Genomic DNA, 15,024 nt, shown 5'->3' with positions numbered 1-15,024 from the left:
TGTGTTTTGTGTAGCTGAAGGAAGAAACTACTGAAAAAACTTTTTTGAAAACTTTTGTTTATAGTTTTAATTATTGTTTAGATTTAAAGTTAATATTCAAACTGGTGTTTAAATGCTTAAATAATTGAGCTAGATTTACATGTTTAATAGTTTATTAAGCCTTTAACAGTTTATTGCTCACTAAAAGCTTTTATTGTTTGAAGTCTTTCAAATAGTTGCCAGTTCTTTAACTGTTTTACAATTTGTTGCACTAACCTTGGTTTTTATTAAGTTTGCACTTTTGCCAAGAGATTTGTAAATGTTTTAAAAGTAATTTATATTTTTGAAATAGAGATTTTGTACTAGTGTTTTGTGGTTCCTTATGTAATAAATACATCACCAAAACTGTTTTGTCTGATTGTATAAAGCAGTCTTAAAAAGAATATTTATAAGATAATAATTAAATAAGGTAGAATTTAGTCATGATGAGTAGCACCAATAAACTGAGTGTACCACAATCCATATCTTGTAATGCAACTAAATATCTGTCTTACACAATTAACGATTTAATATGATCCGTTAGTTACGAATTAAGATTTCAAAGGTTTTAATAAAATTTATGACGTAATCAATTTAGCAATTGGAGATCTATAATATTTTTACTTATAAGAAACACTTGCGAAGCCATGACTGCACCTTTAAATACTTTTTTTTATATTGGTTTTTAAATATGATAACTAGAAAATAATAAATAAAAATGGTTTATTTTTATCACGTTAAGTTATTGTTAGATTAAACTAATAATCCCTATTATCTTTGGTTATTGCTACTCAAATATAAAAATACTTTTATTTTTTTATAGTTTATTTGGCGAAAATAACAATAGCACAGTGTATGAATCTGCACAATTAAAATAAATACAAAGTGCATAAAAATAGAAAATATAAATTTGGTTTCAATATAAAAAACTGTTGTTTTTACTAAGAGGTTTCAATATAAAGAGGCGGCAACTTTTAAAAACAATTAATTTTTGAACTGCAGCAAAATAAAAAAGCAGCTAAAAAGCTTTTTTTTACAGATTTTAAATAGAAATTTAAATATATTTCAAACACAAAATAATATTAAAAACAGTTATTTTTATCATTTTAGTAAATTTAAACTTAAATCAAAGCACTACGAATAAAATTAAAGGATTAGTAGGAGTTAAAAGAGGAAAAAAAAAAAGGTAGATGAGATTTGATTAGCGGATTTTTGAAACGACTTTTAAGGGTTTTAAAAACTTAACAATTCTTTAAAATATTTTTTGACCTAGAGCGACTTTTTGAAACATAAAAAAAAATCAACAAAAACTATTATGGACAGGGTATAAAGCTAAATTCTTTAAATCAAAACTAACTCTAGGTGTTTTGAATAAAATCTAGTTTAGAGATGAGTTTAACTAAACACATTAATAAAAGTCTAACTTTAATTTTTTGACCTATTAGGTTACTTTTTTTAAACTTAAACTTTAATGAAAATATACATGCTTGGGTTAAGAAAAACTAAAGAGAAAACTCAATTCAAAATGACATATAACTGAAATCAACTATTTGGGTGTTGAAAGTTAAACTCTGTTGAAACAAACTTTACTGGGTCTTTATTTTATTTTTCTACCTGGGGTATTTCTGGTAATTAATTATATTTTTCGACCTAGTGTGTTTGTTTTGTGTGAAAAAGTTGAGAATAAAAATTAAACTTCACAAGGTATTTATTGTAAAATTTTTTTTTTTTTATTGTAAAAAATTACAATTTTTTTTATTTATTGTAAAAAATTACAATTTTTCACTTATTTATTTTTCTACCTGGTGGGGCTTCTGGTGGGCGAAAGGTTGAAGGACACGTTCCTGGAGGGGCTGACGGACCTGTTTACCGGGGAGTGGGCCCTGCCGTACCTGGACATTGCCGGGGACGGGTAGCCATGACGACGGAGCTCCTGAACCGCTTTCTCCCTTTTTGATTGGTTGATTATTGTACAACATTTATACATATGTGTATTAGTTACCCTGTGGTAAAAAGGACCAACTTTTTCTCCCGGTTTTTTAAAATCTGGGAGAATAAGTTGGTCCACCGACACAAGGCATTACGTCATACTACGTCAGTCATTACTAATTGCTACTTATGTGGTTGATTGAAAATTATTTGATAAAAAAATAGTTATTAATGAGCTGTTTAATTTTGAAAAGTTACATTTAAGTTATTAAAAATAGTCAGTTGCAGCATTAAAAGCTTCTAAAATATTTAATTTAGTTTAGTGTTTTGTAAATATGCTTAAGCTACCATTTGAAAGTTTATAAATTAGCAAATACAAACAGCTTTAATACTTAATTTAGGGATAACCAAAAGTCTGTAACTTCTCAAAATGGAAAATTTATGAGTTATACTTGTAAAGCCAATACAACTGAATTAGATACTTAAAACAAAATAATCCAGAATTAAATAAATGCCTATTAAGACAATAATATGCATGAACCACTTACCTCTCATATCTTTCATTGGTCAGGCTTCTTTTAGTGACTTCCAGTTCAGCGTCCAGCTGTGAGTTTCTGTCTCTCAGAGCCAAGACTTCTCTGTTCACGCTGTGTCTGTATTTGATAAATAAAAAACTATAAAAAATATTGTACTAAGTTCAACACTTTAAATTAAATGATACATGTGTAAGTTTAAATAAAAATAAAGTGTGATTTATAATGATTTTAAAAAAGTATAACATTGATTCGGAAATAAATTTGTCTGTATTTAATAAATAAAATAAGAATATAACAGAAATAGTTACAATACAATAATAACAAGCAGATAGTTTTGATTTTTAGTCTTGATGAAATTAGGTGTTTGATCTATTACTTAAAGTCAGTTTGTCATTTAAAAATAAAGAAAACATAAAATAAACAATTTGCTTTCATTAAGCGCAAGTTTGTCTCCAAGAAATGAAAGTACTTAATTAATAAAATAAATAAACTAAAATAAACAATTTGCTCTCATTCAGTGCAATTTATCCCTCAGAAGTTGTAATTAATTATATAATAAACAAAATTAAAAACAAACAATTTGCTCTCGTTCAGCGCCAGTTTGTCACTCAACAATAAAATTAATCTAATAATAAAAACAAACAATTTGCTCTCGTTCAACGCCAGTTCATCCCTCAACAATAAAATTAATCTAATAATAAAAACAAACAGTTTGCTCTCGTTCAACGCCAGTTCATCCCTCAACAATAAAATTAATCTAATAATAAAAACAAACAATTTGCTCTCGTTCAACGCCAGTTTATTCCTCAACAATAAAATTAATCTAATAATAAAAACAAACAATTTGCTCTCGTTCAACGCCAGTTTATTCCTCAACAATAAAATTAATCTAATAATAAAAACAAACAATTTGCTCTCGTTCAACGCCAGTTTATCCCTCAACAACAAAATTAATCTAATAATAAAAACAAACAATTTGCTCTCGTTCAACGCCAGTTTATCCCTCAACAATAAAATTAATCTAATAATAAAAACAAACAATTTGCTCTCGTTCAACGCCAGTTTATTCCTCAACAATAAAATTAATCTAATAATAAAAACAAACAATTTGCTCTCGTTCAACGCCAGTTTATCCCTCAACAACAAAATTAATCTAATAATAAAAACAAACAATTTGCTCTCGTTCAACGCCAGTTTATCCCTCAACAATAAAATTAATCTAATAATAAAAACAAACAATTTGCTCTCGTTCAACGCCAGTTCATCCCTCAACAATAAAATTAATCTAATAATAAAAACAAACAATTTGCTCTCGTTCAACGCCAGTTTATTCCTCAACAATAAAATTAATCTAATAATAAAAACAAACAATTTGCTTTCGTTCAGCGCCAGTTCATCCCTCAACAATAAAATTAATCTAATAATAAAAACAAACAATTTGCTCTCGTTCAACGCCAGTTCATCCCTCAACAATAAAATTAATCTAATAATAAAAACAAACAATTTGCTCTCGTTCAACGCCAGTTCATCACTCAACAATAAAATTAATCTAATAATAAAAACAAACAATTTGCTCTCGTTCAACGCCAGTTCATCCCTCAACAATAAAATTAATCTAATAATAAAAACAAACAGTTTGCTCTCGTTCAACGCCAGTTCATCCCTCAACAATAAAATTAATCTAATAATAAAAACAAACAATTTGCTCTCGTTCAACGCCAGTTTATCCCTCAACAATAAAATTAATCTAATAATAAAAACAAACAATTTGCTCTCGTTCAACGCCAGTTCATCCCTCAACAATAAAATTAATCTAATAATAAAAACAAACAATTTGCTCTCGTTCAACGCCAGTTCATCCCTCAACAATAAAATTAATCTAATAATAAAAACAAACAATTTGCTCTCGTTCAACGCCAGTTTATCCCTCAACAATAAAATTAATCTAATAATAAAAACAAACAATTTGCTCTCGTTCAACGCTAGTTTATCCCTCAACAATAAAATTAATCTAATAATAAAAACAAACAATTTGCTCTCGTTCAACGCCAGTTCATCCCTCAACAATAAAATTAATCTAATAATAAAAACAAACAATTTGCTCTCGTTCAACGCTAGTTTATCCCTCAACAATAAAATTAATCTAATAATAAAAACAAACAATTTGCTCTCGTTCAACGCCAGTTTATCCCTCAACAATAAAATTAATCTAATAATAAAAACAAACAATTTGCTCTCGTTCAACGCTAGTTTATCCCTCAACAATAAAATTAATCTAATAATAAAAACAAACAATTTGCTCTCGTTCAACGCTAGTTTATCCCTCAACAATAAAATTAATCTAATAATAAAAACAAACAATTTGCTCTCGTTCAACGCCAGTTCATCACTCAACAATAAAATTAATCTAATAATAAAAACAAACAATTTGCTCTCGTTCAACGCCAGTTCATCCCTCAACAATAAAATTAATCTAATAATAAAAACAAACAGTTTGCTCTCGTTCAACGCCAGTTTATTCCTCAACAATAAAATTAATCTAATAATAAAAACAAACAATTTGCTCTCGTTCAACGCCAGTTTATTCCTCAACAATAAAATTAATCTAATAATAAAAACAAACAATTTGCTCTCGTTCAACGCCAGTTCATCCCTCAACAATAAAATTAATCTAATAATAAAAACAAACAATTTGCTCTCGTTCAACGCCAGTTTATCCCTCAACAATAAAATTAATCTAATAATAAAAACAAACAATTTGCTCTCGTTCAACGCCAGTTCATCCCTCAACAATAAAATTAATCTAATAATAAAAACAAACAATTTGCTCTCGTTCAACGCCAGTTTATCCCTCAACAATAAAATTAATCTAATAATAAAAACAAACAGTTTGCTCTCGTTCAACGCCAGTTCATCCCTCAACAATATTAATCTAATAACAAAAACAAACAATTTGCTCTCGTTCAACGCCAGTTCATCCCTCAACAATAAAATTAATCTAATAATAAAAACAAACAGTTTGCTCTCGTTCAACGCCAGTTCATCCCTCAACAATATTAATCTAATAATAAAAACAAACAATTTGCTCTCGTTCAACGCCAGTTCATCCCTCAACAATAAAATTAATCTAATAATAAAAACAAACAATTTGCTCTCGTTCAACGCCAGTTTATCCCTCAACAATAAAATTAATCTAATAATAAAAACAAACAGTTTGCTCTCGTTCAGCGCCAGTTTATCCCTCAACAATAAAATTAATCTAATAATAAAAACAAACAGTTTGCTCTTGTTCAACGCCAGTTCATCCCTCAACAATAAAATTAATCTAATAATAAAAACAAACAATTTGCTCTCGTTCAACGCCAGTTTATCCCTCAACAATAAAATTAATCTAATAATAAAAACAAACAGTTTGCTCTCGTTCAACGCCAGTTCATCCCTCAACAATATTAATCTAATAACAAAAACAAACAATTTGCTCTCGTTCAACGCCAGTTTATCCCTCAACAATAAAATTAATCTAATAATAAAAACAAACAGTTTGCTCTCGTTCAACGCCAGTTCATCCCTCAACAATATTAATCTAATAATAAAAACAAACAATTTGCTCTCGTTCAACGCCAGTTCATCCCTCAACAATAAAATTAATCTAATAATAGAAACAAACAATTTGCTCTCGTTCAACGCCAGTTTATCACTCAACAATAAAATTAATCTAATAACAAAAACAAACAATTTGCTCTCGTTCAACGCCAGTTTATCCCTCAACAATAAAATTAATCTAATAATAAAAACAAACAATTTGCTCTCGTTCAACGCCAGTTCATCCCTCAACAATATTAATCTAATAACAAAAACAAACAATTTGCTCTCGTTCAACGCCAGTTCATCCCTCAACAATATTAATCTAATAATAAAAACAAACAATTTGCTCTCGTTCAACGCCAGTTCATCCCTCAACAATAAAATTAATCTAATAATAAAAACAAACAATTTGCTCTCGTTCAACGCCAGTTTATCCCTCAACAATAAAATTAATCTAATAATAAAAACAAACAATTTGCTCTCGTTCAACGCCAGTTCATCCCTCAACAATATTAATCTAATAATAAAAACAAACAATTTGCTCTCGTTCAACGCCAGTTCATCCCTCAACAATAAAATTAATCTAATAATAAAAACAAACAATTTGCTCTCGTTCAACGCCAGTTCATCCCTCAACAATAAAATTAATCTAATAACAAAAACAAACAATTTGCTCTCGTTCAACGCCAGTTTATCCCTCAACAATAAAATTAATCTAATAATAAAAACAAACAATTTGCTCTCGTTCAACGCCAGTTCATCCCTCAACAATATTAATCTAATAACAAAAACAAACAATTTGCTCTCGTTCAACGCCAGTTCATCCCTCAACAATATTAATCTAATAATAAAAACAAACAATTTGCTCTCGTTCAACGCCAGTTCATCCCTCAACAATAAAATTAATCTAATAATAAAAACAAACAATTTGCTCTCGTTCAACGCCAGTTTATCCCTCAACAATAAAATTAATCTAATAATAAAAACAAACAATTTGCTCTCGTTCAACGCCAGTTCATCCCTCAACAATATTAATCTAATAACAAAAACAAACAATTTGCTCTCGTTCAACGCCAGTTTATCCCTCAACAATAAAATTAATCTAATAATAAAAACAAACAGTTTGCTCTCGTTCAACGCCAGTTTATCCCTCAACAATAAAATTAATCTAATAATAAAAACAAACAATTTGCTCTCGTTCAACGCCAGTTTATCCCTCAACAATAAAATTAATCTAATAATAAAAACAAACAATTTGCTCTCGTTCAACGCCAGTTCATCCCTCAACAATAAAATTAATCTAATAACAAAAACAAACAATTTGCTCTCGTTCAACGCCAGTTCATCCCTCAACAATAAAATTAATCTAATAATAAAAACAAACAATTTGCTCTCGTTCAGCGCCAGTTCATCCCTCAACAATAAAATTAATCTAATAATAAAAACAAACAATTTGCTCTCGTTCAACGCCAGTTTATCCCTCAACAATAAAATTAATCTAATAATAAAAACAAACAATTTGCTCTCGTTCAACGCCAGTTCATCCCTCAACAATAAAATTAATCTAATAATAAAAACAAACAATTTGCTCTCGTTCAGCGCCAGTTCATCCCTCAACAATAAAATTAATCTAATAATAAAAACAAACAGTTTGCTCTCGTTCAACGCCAGTTTATCCCTCAACAATAAAATTAATCTAATAATAAAAACAAACAATTTGCTCTCGTTCAACGCCAGTTTATCCCTCAACAATAAAATTAATCTAATAATAAAAACAAACAATTTGCTCTCGTTCAACGCCAGTTTGTCCCTCAACAATAAAATTAATCTAATAATAAAAACAAACAATTTGCTCTCGTTCAACGCCAGTTTATCCTCAACAATAAAATTAATCTAATAATAAAAACAAACAATTTGCTCTCGTTCAGCGCCAGTTCATCCCTCAACAATAAAATTAATCTAATAATAAAAACAAACAATTTGCTCTCGTTCAACGCCAGTTTATCCTCAACAATAAAATTAATCTAATAATAAAAACAAACAATTTGCTCTCGTTCAGCGCCAGTTCATCCCTCAACAATAAAATTAATCTAATAATAAAAACAAACAATTTGCTCTCGTTCAACGCCAGTTTATTCCTCAACAATAAAATTAATCTAATAATAAAAACAAACAATTTGCTCTCGTTCAACGCCAGTTCATCCCTCAACAATAAAATTAATCTAATAATAAAAACAAACAATTTGCTCTCGTTCAACGCCAGTTCATCCCTCAACAATAAAATTGATCTAATAACAAAAACAAACAATTTGCTCTCGTTCAACGCCAGTTTATTCCTCAACAATAAAATTAATCTAATAATAAAAACAAACAATTTGCTCTCGTTCAACGCCAGTTCATCCCTCAACAATAAAATTAATCTAATAATAAAAACAAACAATTTGCTCTCGTTCAACGCCAGTTTATCCCTCAACAATAAAATTAATCTAATAATAAAAACAAACAATTTGCTCTCGTTCAACGCCAGTTTATTCCTCAACAATAAAATTAATCTAATAATAAAAACAAACAATTTGCTCTCGTTCAACGCCAGTTCATCCCTCAACAATAAAATTAATCTAATAATAAAAACAAACAATTTGCTCTCGTTCAACGCCAGTTCATCCCTCAACAATAAAATTAATCTAATAATAAAAACAAACAATTTGCTCTCGTTCAACGCCAGTTCATCCCTCAACAATAAAATTAATCTAATAATAAAAACAAACAATTTGCTCTCGTTCAGCGCCAGTTCATCCCTCAACAATAAAATTAATCTAATAATAAAAACAAACAATTTGCTCTCGTTCAACGCCAGTTCATCCCTCAACAATAAAATTAATCTAATAATAAAAACAAACAATTTGTTCTCGTTCAACGCCAGTTCATCCCTCAACAATAAAATTAATCTAATAATAAAAACAAACAATTTGCTCTCGTTCAGCGCCAGTTTATCACTCAACAATAAAATTAATCTAATAATAAAAACAAACAATTTGCTCTCGTTCAACGCCAGTTCATCCCTCAACAATAAAATTAATCTAATAATAAAAACAAACAATTTGCTCTCGTTCAACGCCAGTTTATCCCTCAACAATAAAATTAATCTAATAATAAAAACAAACAGTTTGCTCTCGTTCAGCGCCAGTTCATCCCTCAACAATAAAATTAATCTAATAATAAAAACAAACAATTTGCTCTCGTTCAACGCCAGTTTATCACTCAACAATAAAATTAATCTAATAATAAAAACAAACAATTTGCTCTCGTTCAACGCCAGTTCATCCCTCAACAATAAAATTAATCTAATAATAAAAACAAACAATTTGCTCTCGTTCAACGCCAGTTTGTCCCTCAACAATAAAATTAATCTAATAATAAAAACAAACAATTTGCTCTCGTTCAACGCCAGTTTATTCCTCAATAATAAAATTAATCTAATAATAAAAACAAACAGTTTGCTCTCGTTCAACGCCAGTTCATCCCTCAACAATAAATTAATCTAATAATAAAAACAAACAATTTGCTCTCGTTCAACGCCAGTTCATCCCTCAATAATAAAATTAATCTAATAATAAAAACAAACAGTTTGCTCTCGTTCAACGCCAGTTCATCCCTCAACAATAAATTAATCTAATAATAAAAACAAACAATTTGCTCTCGTTCAGCGCCAGTTTATCCCTCAACAATAAAATTAATCTAATAATAAAAACAAACAGTTTGCTCTCGTTCAACGCCAGTTCATCCCTCAACAATAAAATTAATCTAATAATAAAAACAAACAATTTGCTCTCGTTCATCGCCAGTTCATCCCTCAACAATAAAATTAATCTAATAATAAAAACAAACAATTTGCTCTCGTTCAACGCCAGTTCATCCCTCAACAATAAATTAATCTAATAATAAAAACAAACAATTTGCTCTCGTTCAGCGCCAGTTTATCCCTCAACAATAAAATTAATCTAATAATAAAAACAAACAATTTGCTCTCGTTCAACGCCAGTTCATCCCTCAATAATAAAATTAATCTAATAATAAAAACAAACAGTTTGCTCTCGTTCAACGCCAGTTTATTCCTCAACAATAAAATTAATCTAATAATAAAAACAAACAGTTTGCTCTCGTTCAACGCCAGTTTATCCCTCAACAATAAAATTAATCTAATAATAAAAACAAACAATTTGCTCTCGTTCAACGCCAGTTTATCCCTCAACAATAAAATTAATCTAATAATAAAAACAAACAATTTGCTCTCGTTCAACGCCAGTTTATCCCTCAACAATAAAATTAATCTAATAATAAAAACAAACAATTTGCTCTCGTTCAACGCCAGTTTGTCCCTCAACAATAAAATTAATCTAATAATAAAAACAAACAATTTTCTCTCGTTCAACGCCAGTTCATCCCTCAATAATAAAATTAATCTAATAATAAAAACAAACAGTTTGCTCTCGTTCAACGCCAGTTTATTCCTCAACAATAAAATTAATCTAATAATAAAAACAAACAGTTTGCTCTCGTTCAACGCCAGTTCATCCCTCAATAATAAAATTAATCTAATAACAAAAACAAACAGTTTGCTCTCGTTCAGCGCCAGTTCATCCCTCAACAATAAAATTAATCTAATAATAAAAACAAACAATTTGCTCTCGTTCAACGCCAGTTTATCATCAACAATAAAATTAATCTAATAATAAAAACAAACAATTTGCTCTCGTTCAACGCCAGTTCATCCCTCAACAATAAAATTAATCTAATAATAAAAACAAACAATTTGCTCTCGTTCAACGCCAGTTCATCCCTCAACAATAAAATTAATCTAATAACAAAAACAAACAATTTGCTCTCGTTCAACGCCAGTTTATCCCTCAACAATAAAATTAATCTAATAATAAAAACAAACAATTTGCTCTCGTTCAACGCCAGTTCATCCCTCAACAATAAAATTAATCTAATAATAAAAACAAACAATTTGCTCTCGTTCAACGCCAGTTTATCCCTCAACAATAAAATTAATCTAATAATAAAAACAAACAATTTGCTCTCGTTCAACGCCAGTTCATCCCTCAACAATAAAATTAATCTAATAATAAAAACAAACAATTTGCTCTCGTTCAACGCCAGTTTGTCCCTCAACAATAAAATTAATCTAATAATAAAAACAAACAATTTGCTCTCGTTCAACGCCAGTTCATCCCTCAATAATAAAATTAATCTAATAATAAAAACAAACAGTTTGCTCTCGTTCAACGCCAGTTTATTCCTCAACAATAAAATTAATCTAATAATAAAAACAAACAGTTTGCTCTCGTTCAACGCCAGTTCATCCCTCAACAATAAAATTAATCTAATAATAAAAACAAACAATTTGCTCTCGTTCAACGCCAGTTTATCCCTCAACAATAAAATTAATCTAATAATAAAAACAAACAATTTGCTCTCGTTCAACGCCAGTTCATCCCTCAACAATAAAATTAATCTAATAATAAAAACAAACAATTTGCTCTCGTTCAACGCCAGTTCATCCCTCAGCAATAAAATTAATCTAATAATAAAAACAAACAATTTGCTCTCGTTCAACGCCAGTTCATCCCTCAACAATAAAATTAATCTAATAATAAAAACAAACAATTTGCTCTCGTTCAACGCCAGTTTATTCCTCAACAATAAAATTAATCTAATAATAAAAACAAACAATTTGCTCTCGTTCAACGCCAGTTTATCCCTCAACAATAAAATTAATCTAATAATAAAAACAAACAATTTGCTCTCGTTCAACGCAAGTTTATTCCTCAACAATAAAATTAATCTAATAATAAAAACAAACAGTTTGCTCTCGTTCAGCGCCAGTTCATCCCTCAACAATAAAATTAATCTAATAATAAAAACAAACAGTTTGCTCTCGTTCAGCGCCAGTTCATCCCTCAACAATAAAATTAATCTAATAATAAAAACAAACAATTTGCTCTCGTTCAACGCCAGTTCATCCCTCAACAATAAAATTAATCTAATAACAAAAACAAACAATTTGCTCTCGTTCAACGCCAGTTTATCACTCAACAATAAAATTAATCTAATAATAAAAACAAACAATTTGCTCTCGTTCAACGCCAGTTTATTCCTCAACAATAAAATTAATCTAATAATAAAAACAAACTATTTGCTCTCGTTCAACGCCAGTTCATCCCTCAACAATAAAATTAATCTAATAATAAAAACAAACAATTTGCTCTCGTTCAACGCAAGTTTATTCCTCAACAATAAAATTAATCTAATAATAAAAACAAACAATTTGCTCTCGTTCAGCGCCAGTTCATCCCTCAACAATAAAATTAATCTAATAATAAAAACAAACAATTTGCTCTCGTTCAACGCCAGTTTATCACTCAACAATAAAATTAATCTAATAATAAAAACAAACAATTTGCTCTCGTTCAACGCCAGTTCATCCCTCAACAATAAAATTAATCTAATAATAAAAACAAACAATTTGCTCTCGTTCAACGCCAGTTTATCCCTCAACAATAAAATTAATCTAATAATAAAAACAAACAATTTGCTCTCGTTCAACGCAAGTTTATTCCTCAACAATAAAATTAATCTAATAATAAAAACAAACAGTTTGCTCTCGTTCAGCGCCAGTTTATCCCTCAACAATAAAATTAATCTAATAATAAAAACAAACAATTTGCTCTCGTTCAACGCAAGTTTATTCCTCAACAATAAAATTAATCTAATAATAAAAACAAACAGTTTGCTCTCGTTCAGCGCCAGTTCATCCCTCAACAATAAAATTAATCTAATAATAAAAACAAACAATTTGCTCTCGTTCAACGCCAGTTCATCCCTCAACAATAAAATTAATCTAATAATAAAAACAAACAATTTGCTCTCGTTCAGCGCCAGTTTGTCCCGCAGAAGCTGTCCCTCGCTCTTCTGCTCCTGCGCGTTCAGCTGCGCCTGGAACTCCTTCTCCCGGCACGAGGCCATCATGTCCTCCAGGTTCTTGTTGCCCGCCCGCTCGCTGTCCAGGTGCCTGTGGACCAGCTCCAGCTCCCTCGACACGTCTTCGTAGTTGCAGTGGAGCTGTTTGGAATATTTTTTATTTAGTTAGAAATGTTTGATATTTTTATTTGTTGTTATCGTATTATACATTTTTTTTTAACTTTATAAGGATTACAGTACTTATTCACTTATGCGGACACTTTCAGTCAGAGGAAAATTTATTATGCATTGTATTTTATGAAAAATTAATTTTTTGTAGTTATCCGGATTTTGGTTATCCGGACATGTTTACAGAAAAATCTTGCCCAATGTGTCCGGATAATTAAATAAGCACTGTATTACTAAATGAATGAAATTAACAAAAATTGCAGTAAAACAATACATTTATTTATATTTACTTTAGTAGGAATTTTTAAGGTTTATAAAAAAATAATTGTTTTTTATTATATTTATCTTAATCAAGAAAGTTATTAACTTTTCATAGCTAGTGAAGCTGTTTTGAAATTAGTTTTTGTTAAAATGGGGTTTTAAATTGAGATATATAATTTGAATAGAGGTTTATCCGGAGTTAATAAAATTGTTGACAAGTAAAATAAAATATTTAAAATAATAACAAATGAAAACATTAAATATTTCCAATGTTACAATTATTAAAATATTTCTTATTCAACGATTGTAACTTAAGCTAACGCCGTTTTTCCTAAAAGGATCTTCAGAGCTTTCTAAGAAACAATAAAATGACACGAAGCACACAAACATATATAGTAAGATCAGGTAATGAGAAATAACTTAAGTGACAATCGCTGAATAAAAAACATTTTAATAATTAAGCTCTTATATATTCAGAACTCTATCCCATACAGTTATATAACTTATGTATTATAAACATAGTTGTTATACAGCTGAAACAGCTGTACCAAGCAAAAATTTATTGTGTGTATTTTAGTTTTATCTATGTATATACAATATATATATATATATATATATATATGTATATAGAACTAAATCTTTTTTGTCTTTATGAAACATATGTTCCAGTATTTTTAAAATCGTCATTTCAATAAATATATATATATATATAAAACACCTACCTGTTCGAACTGAACATTCTTCTCGCTGAGCTGCCGGCTCACGTGATCCTTGTCCTGCTCGCACTTCGCGTTCAGCTCCCTCAAGCCCGTCAGCTCCTGCTGCAGCCTCGACTTGTCCGCCCGCAGGTTGTCGCAATCCACCTCCGCGCTCGCCAACTGTGACGTCACATTGGAAAGCTGCTGCTCGTACGACTGGCTCGCCTGTCGGTGTTGAGGTTTTTTAAATTATTTTGAAAACAGTGATTAAAAAATTTAGTGCCATGTTTTGAAAAAATGATGAAAAGACGAAAGTGTGTAAAAGCATAAAAAAAAAGTTCTTTAAGTTTAAATGAAATTAATTCCTTACTTTTTATTTCCAACTTCCTAATCTTAGTTCTTTAAAAAAAAGTAAACTAAAATTAACTGTCAAAAACTTTGTTTTTTGATTCAAGACATAATCCTACTCTATTACAAAGTAATTTAAATTAAACCAAAAAGAAGTCAAAAAAAAACTACTTTTTTTGGAAAGTTATAGCAAGGATAACAGCAAAAGTTGACAACGATCAAATAAAAACATAGCTAAACTCATGAGTTTATTTTTTGTAAGAAAACTTTTAAAGCTTACTAAATGTTCTTAAAAGCATTGTCAACAAAAAAAAATTTTTAAATATATAAATTTTAAACCTTTTTAAATAAATTTCATATAAATTTCGCACACCTTTTGTCAACAAAAATTGACAAATTTAAATTGTCAAAAATTTAAATAAAAACAAATTTATCTTTATTTTCCCGTTATTCTTGATGGGAAAATAATTATTTCCATATAAATAATTGTTATATAA

The 15,024-nt window shown here is 29.2% G+C and overlaps 1 protein-coding gene across 1 annotated transcript in view; it reads right to left on the bottom strand.

Moving 5' to 3' along the window:
* Window positions 1-1,509: 1,509 nt before the first annotated feature.
* Window positions 1,510-15,024, bottom strand: part of LOC145844723 (centrosomal protein of 135 kDa-like) — a 40,239-nt gene continuing 26,724 nt past the window's right edge. Inside the window, exons 22-25 of the mRNA XM_082952143.1 lie at window positions 14,204-14,404; window positions 12,991-13,193; window positions 2,496-2,600; window positions 1,510-1,967 (exon numbers count right to left, since the gene is read on the bottom strand). Of these exons, the coding sequence (XP_082808269.1) occupies window positions 1,817-1,967; window positions 2,496-2,600; window positions 12,991-13,193; window positions 14,204-14,404 (660 nt within the window). The 3' untranslated portion in view covers window positions 1,510-1,816. The remainder of the gene's footprint in view (window positions 1,968-2,495; window positions 2,601-12,990; window positions 13,194-14,203; window positions 14,405-15,024) is intronic.

Source organism: Thalia democratica, chromosome 9 (genome assembly GCF_965202585.1).
Source record: "Thalia democratica chromosome 9, ktThaDemo2.hap1.1, whole genome shotgun sequence".
Lineage (NCBI taxonomy): Eukaryota > Metazoa > Chordata > Thaliacea > Salpida > Salpidae > Thalia > Thalia democratica.
Note: the sequence above shows the minus strand (reverse complement) of the source record. Positions and strands in the feature narration are given on the sequence as shown.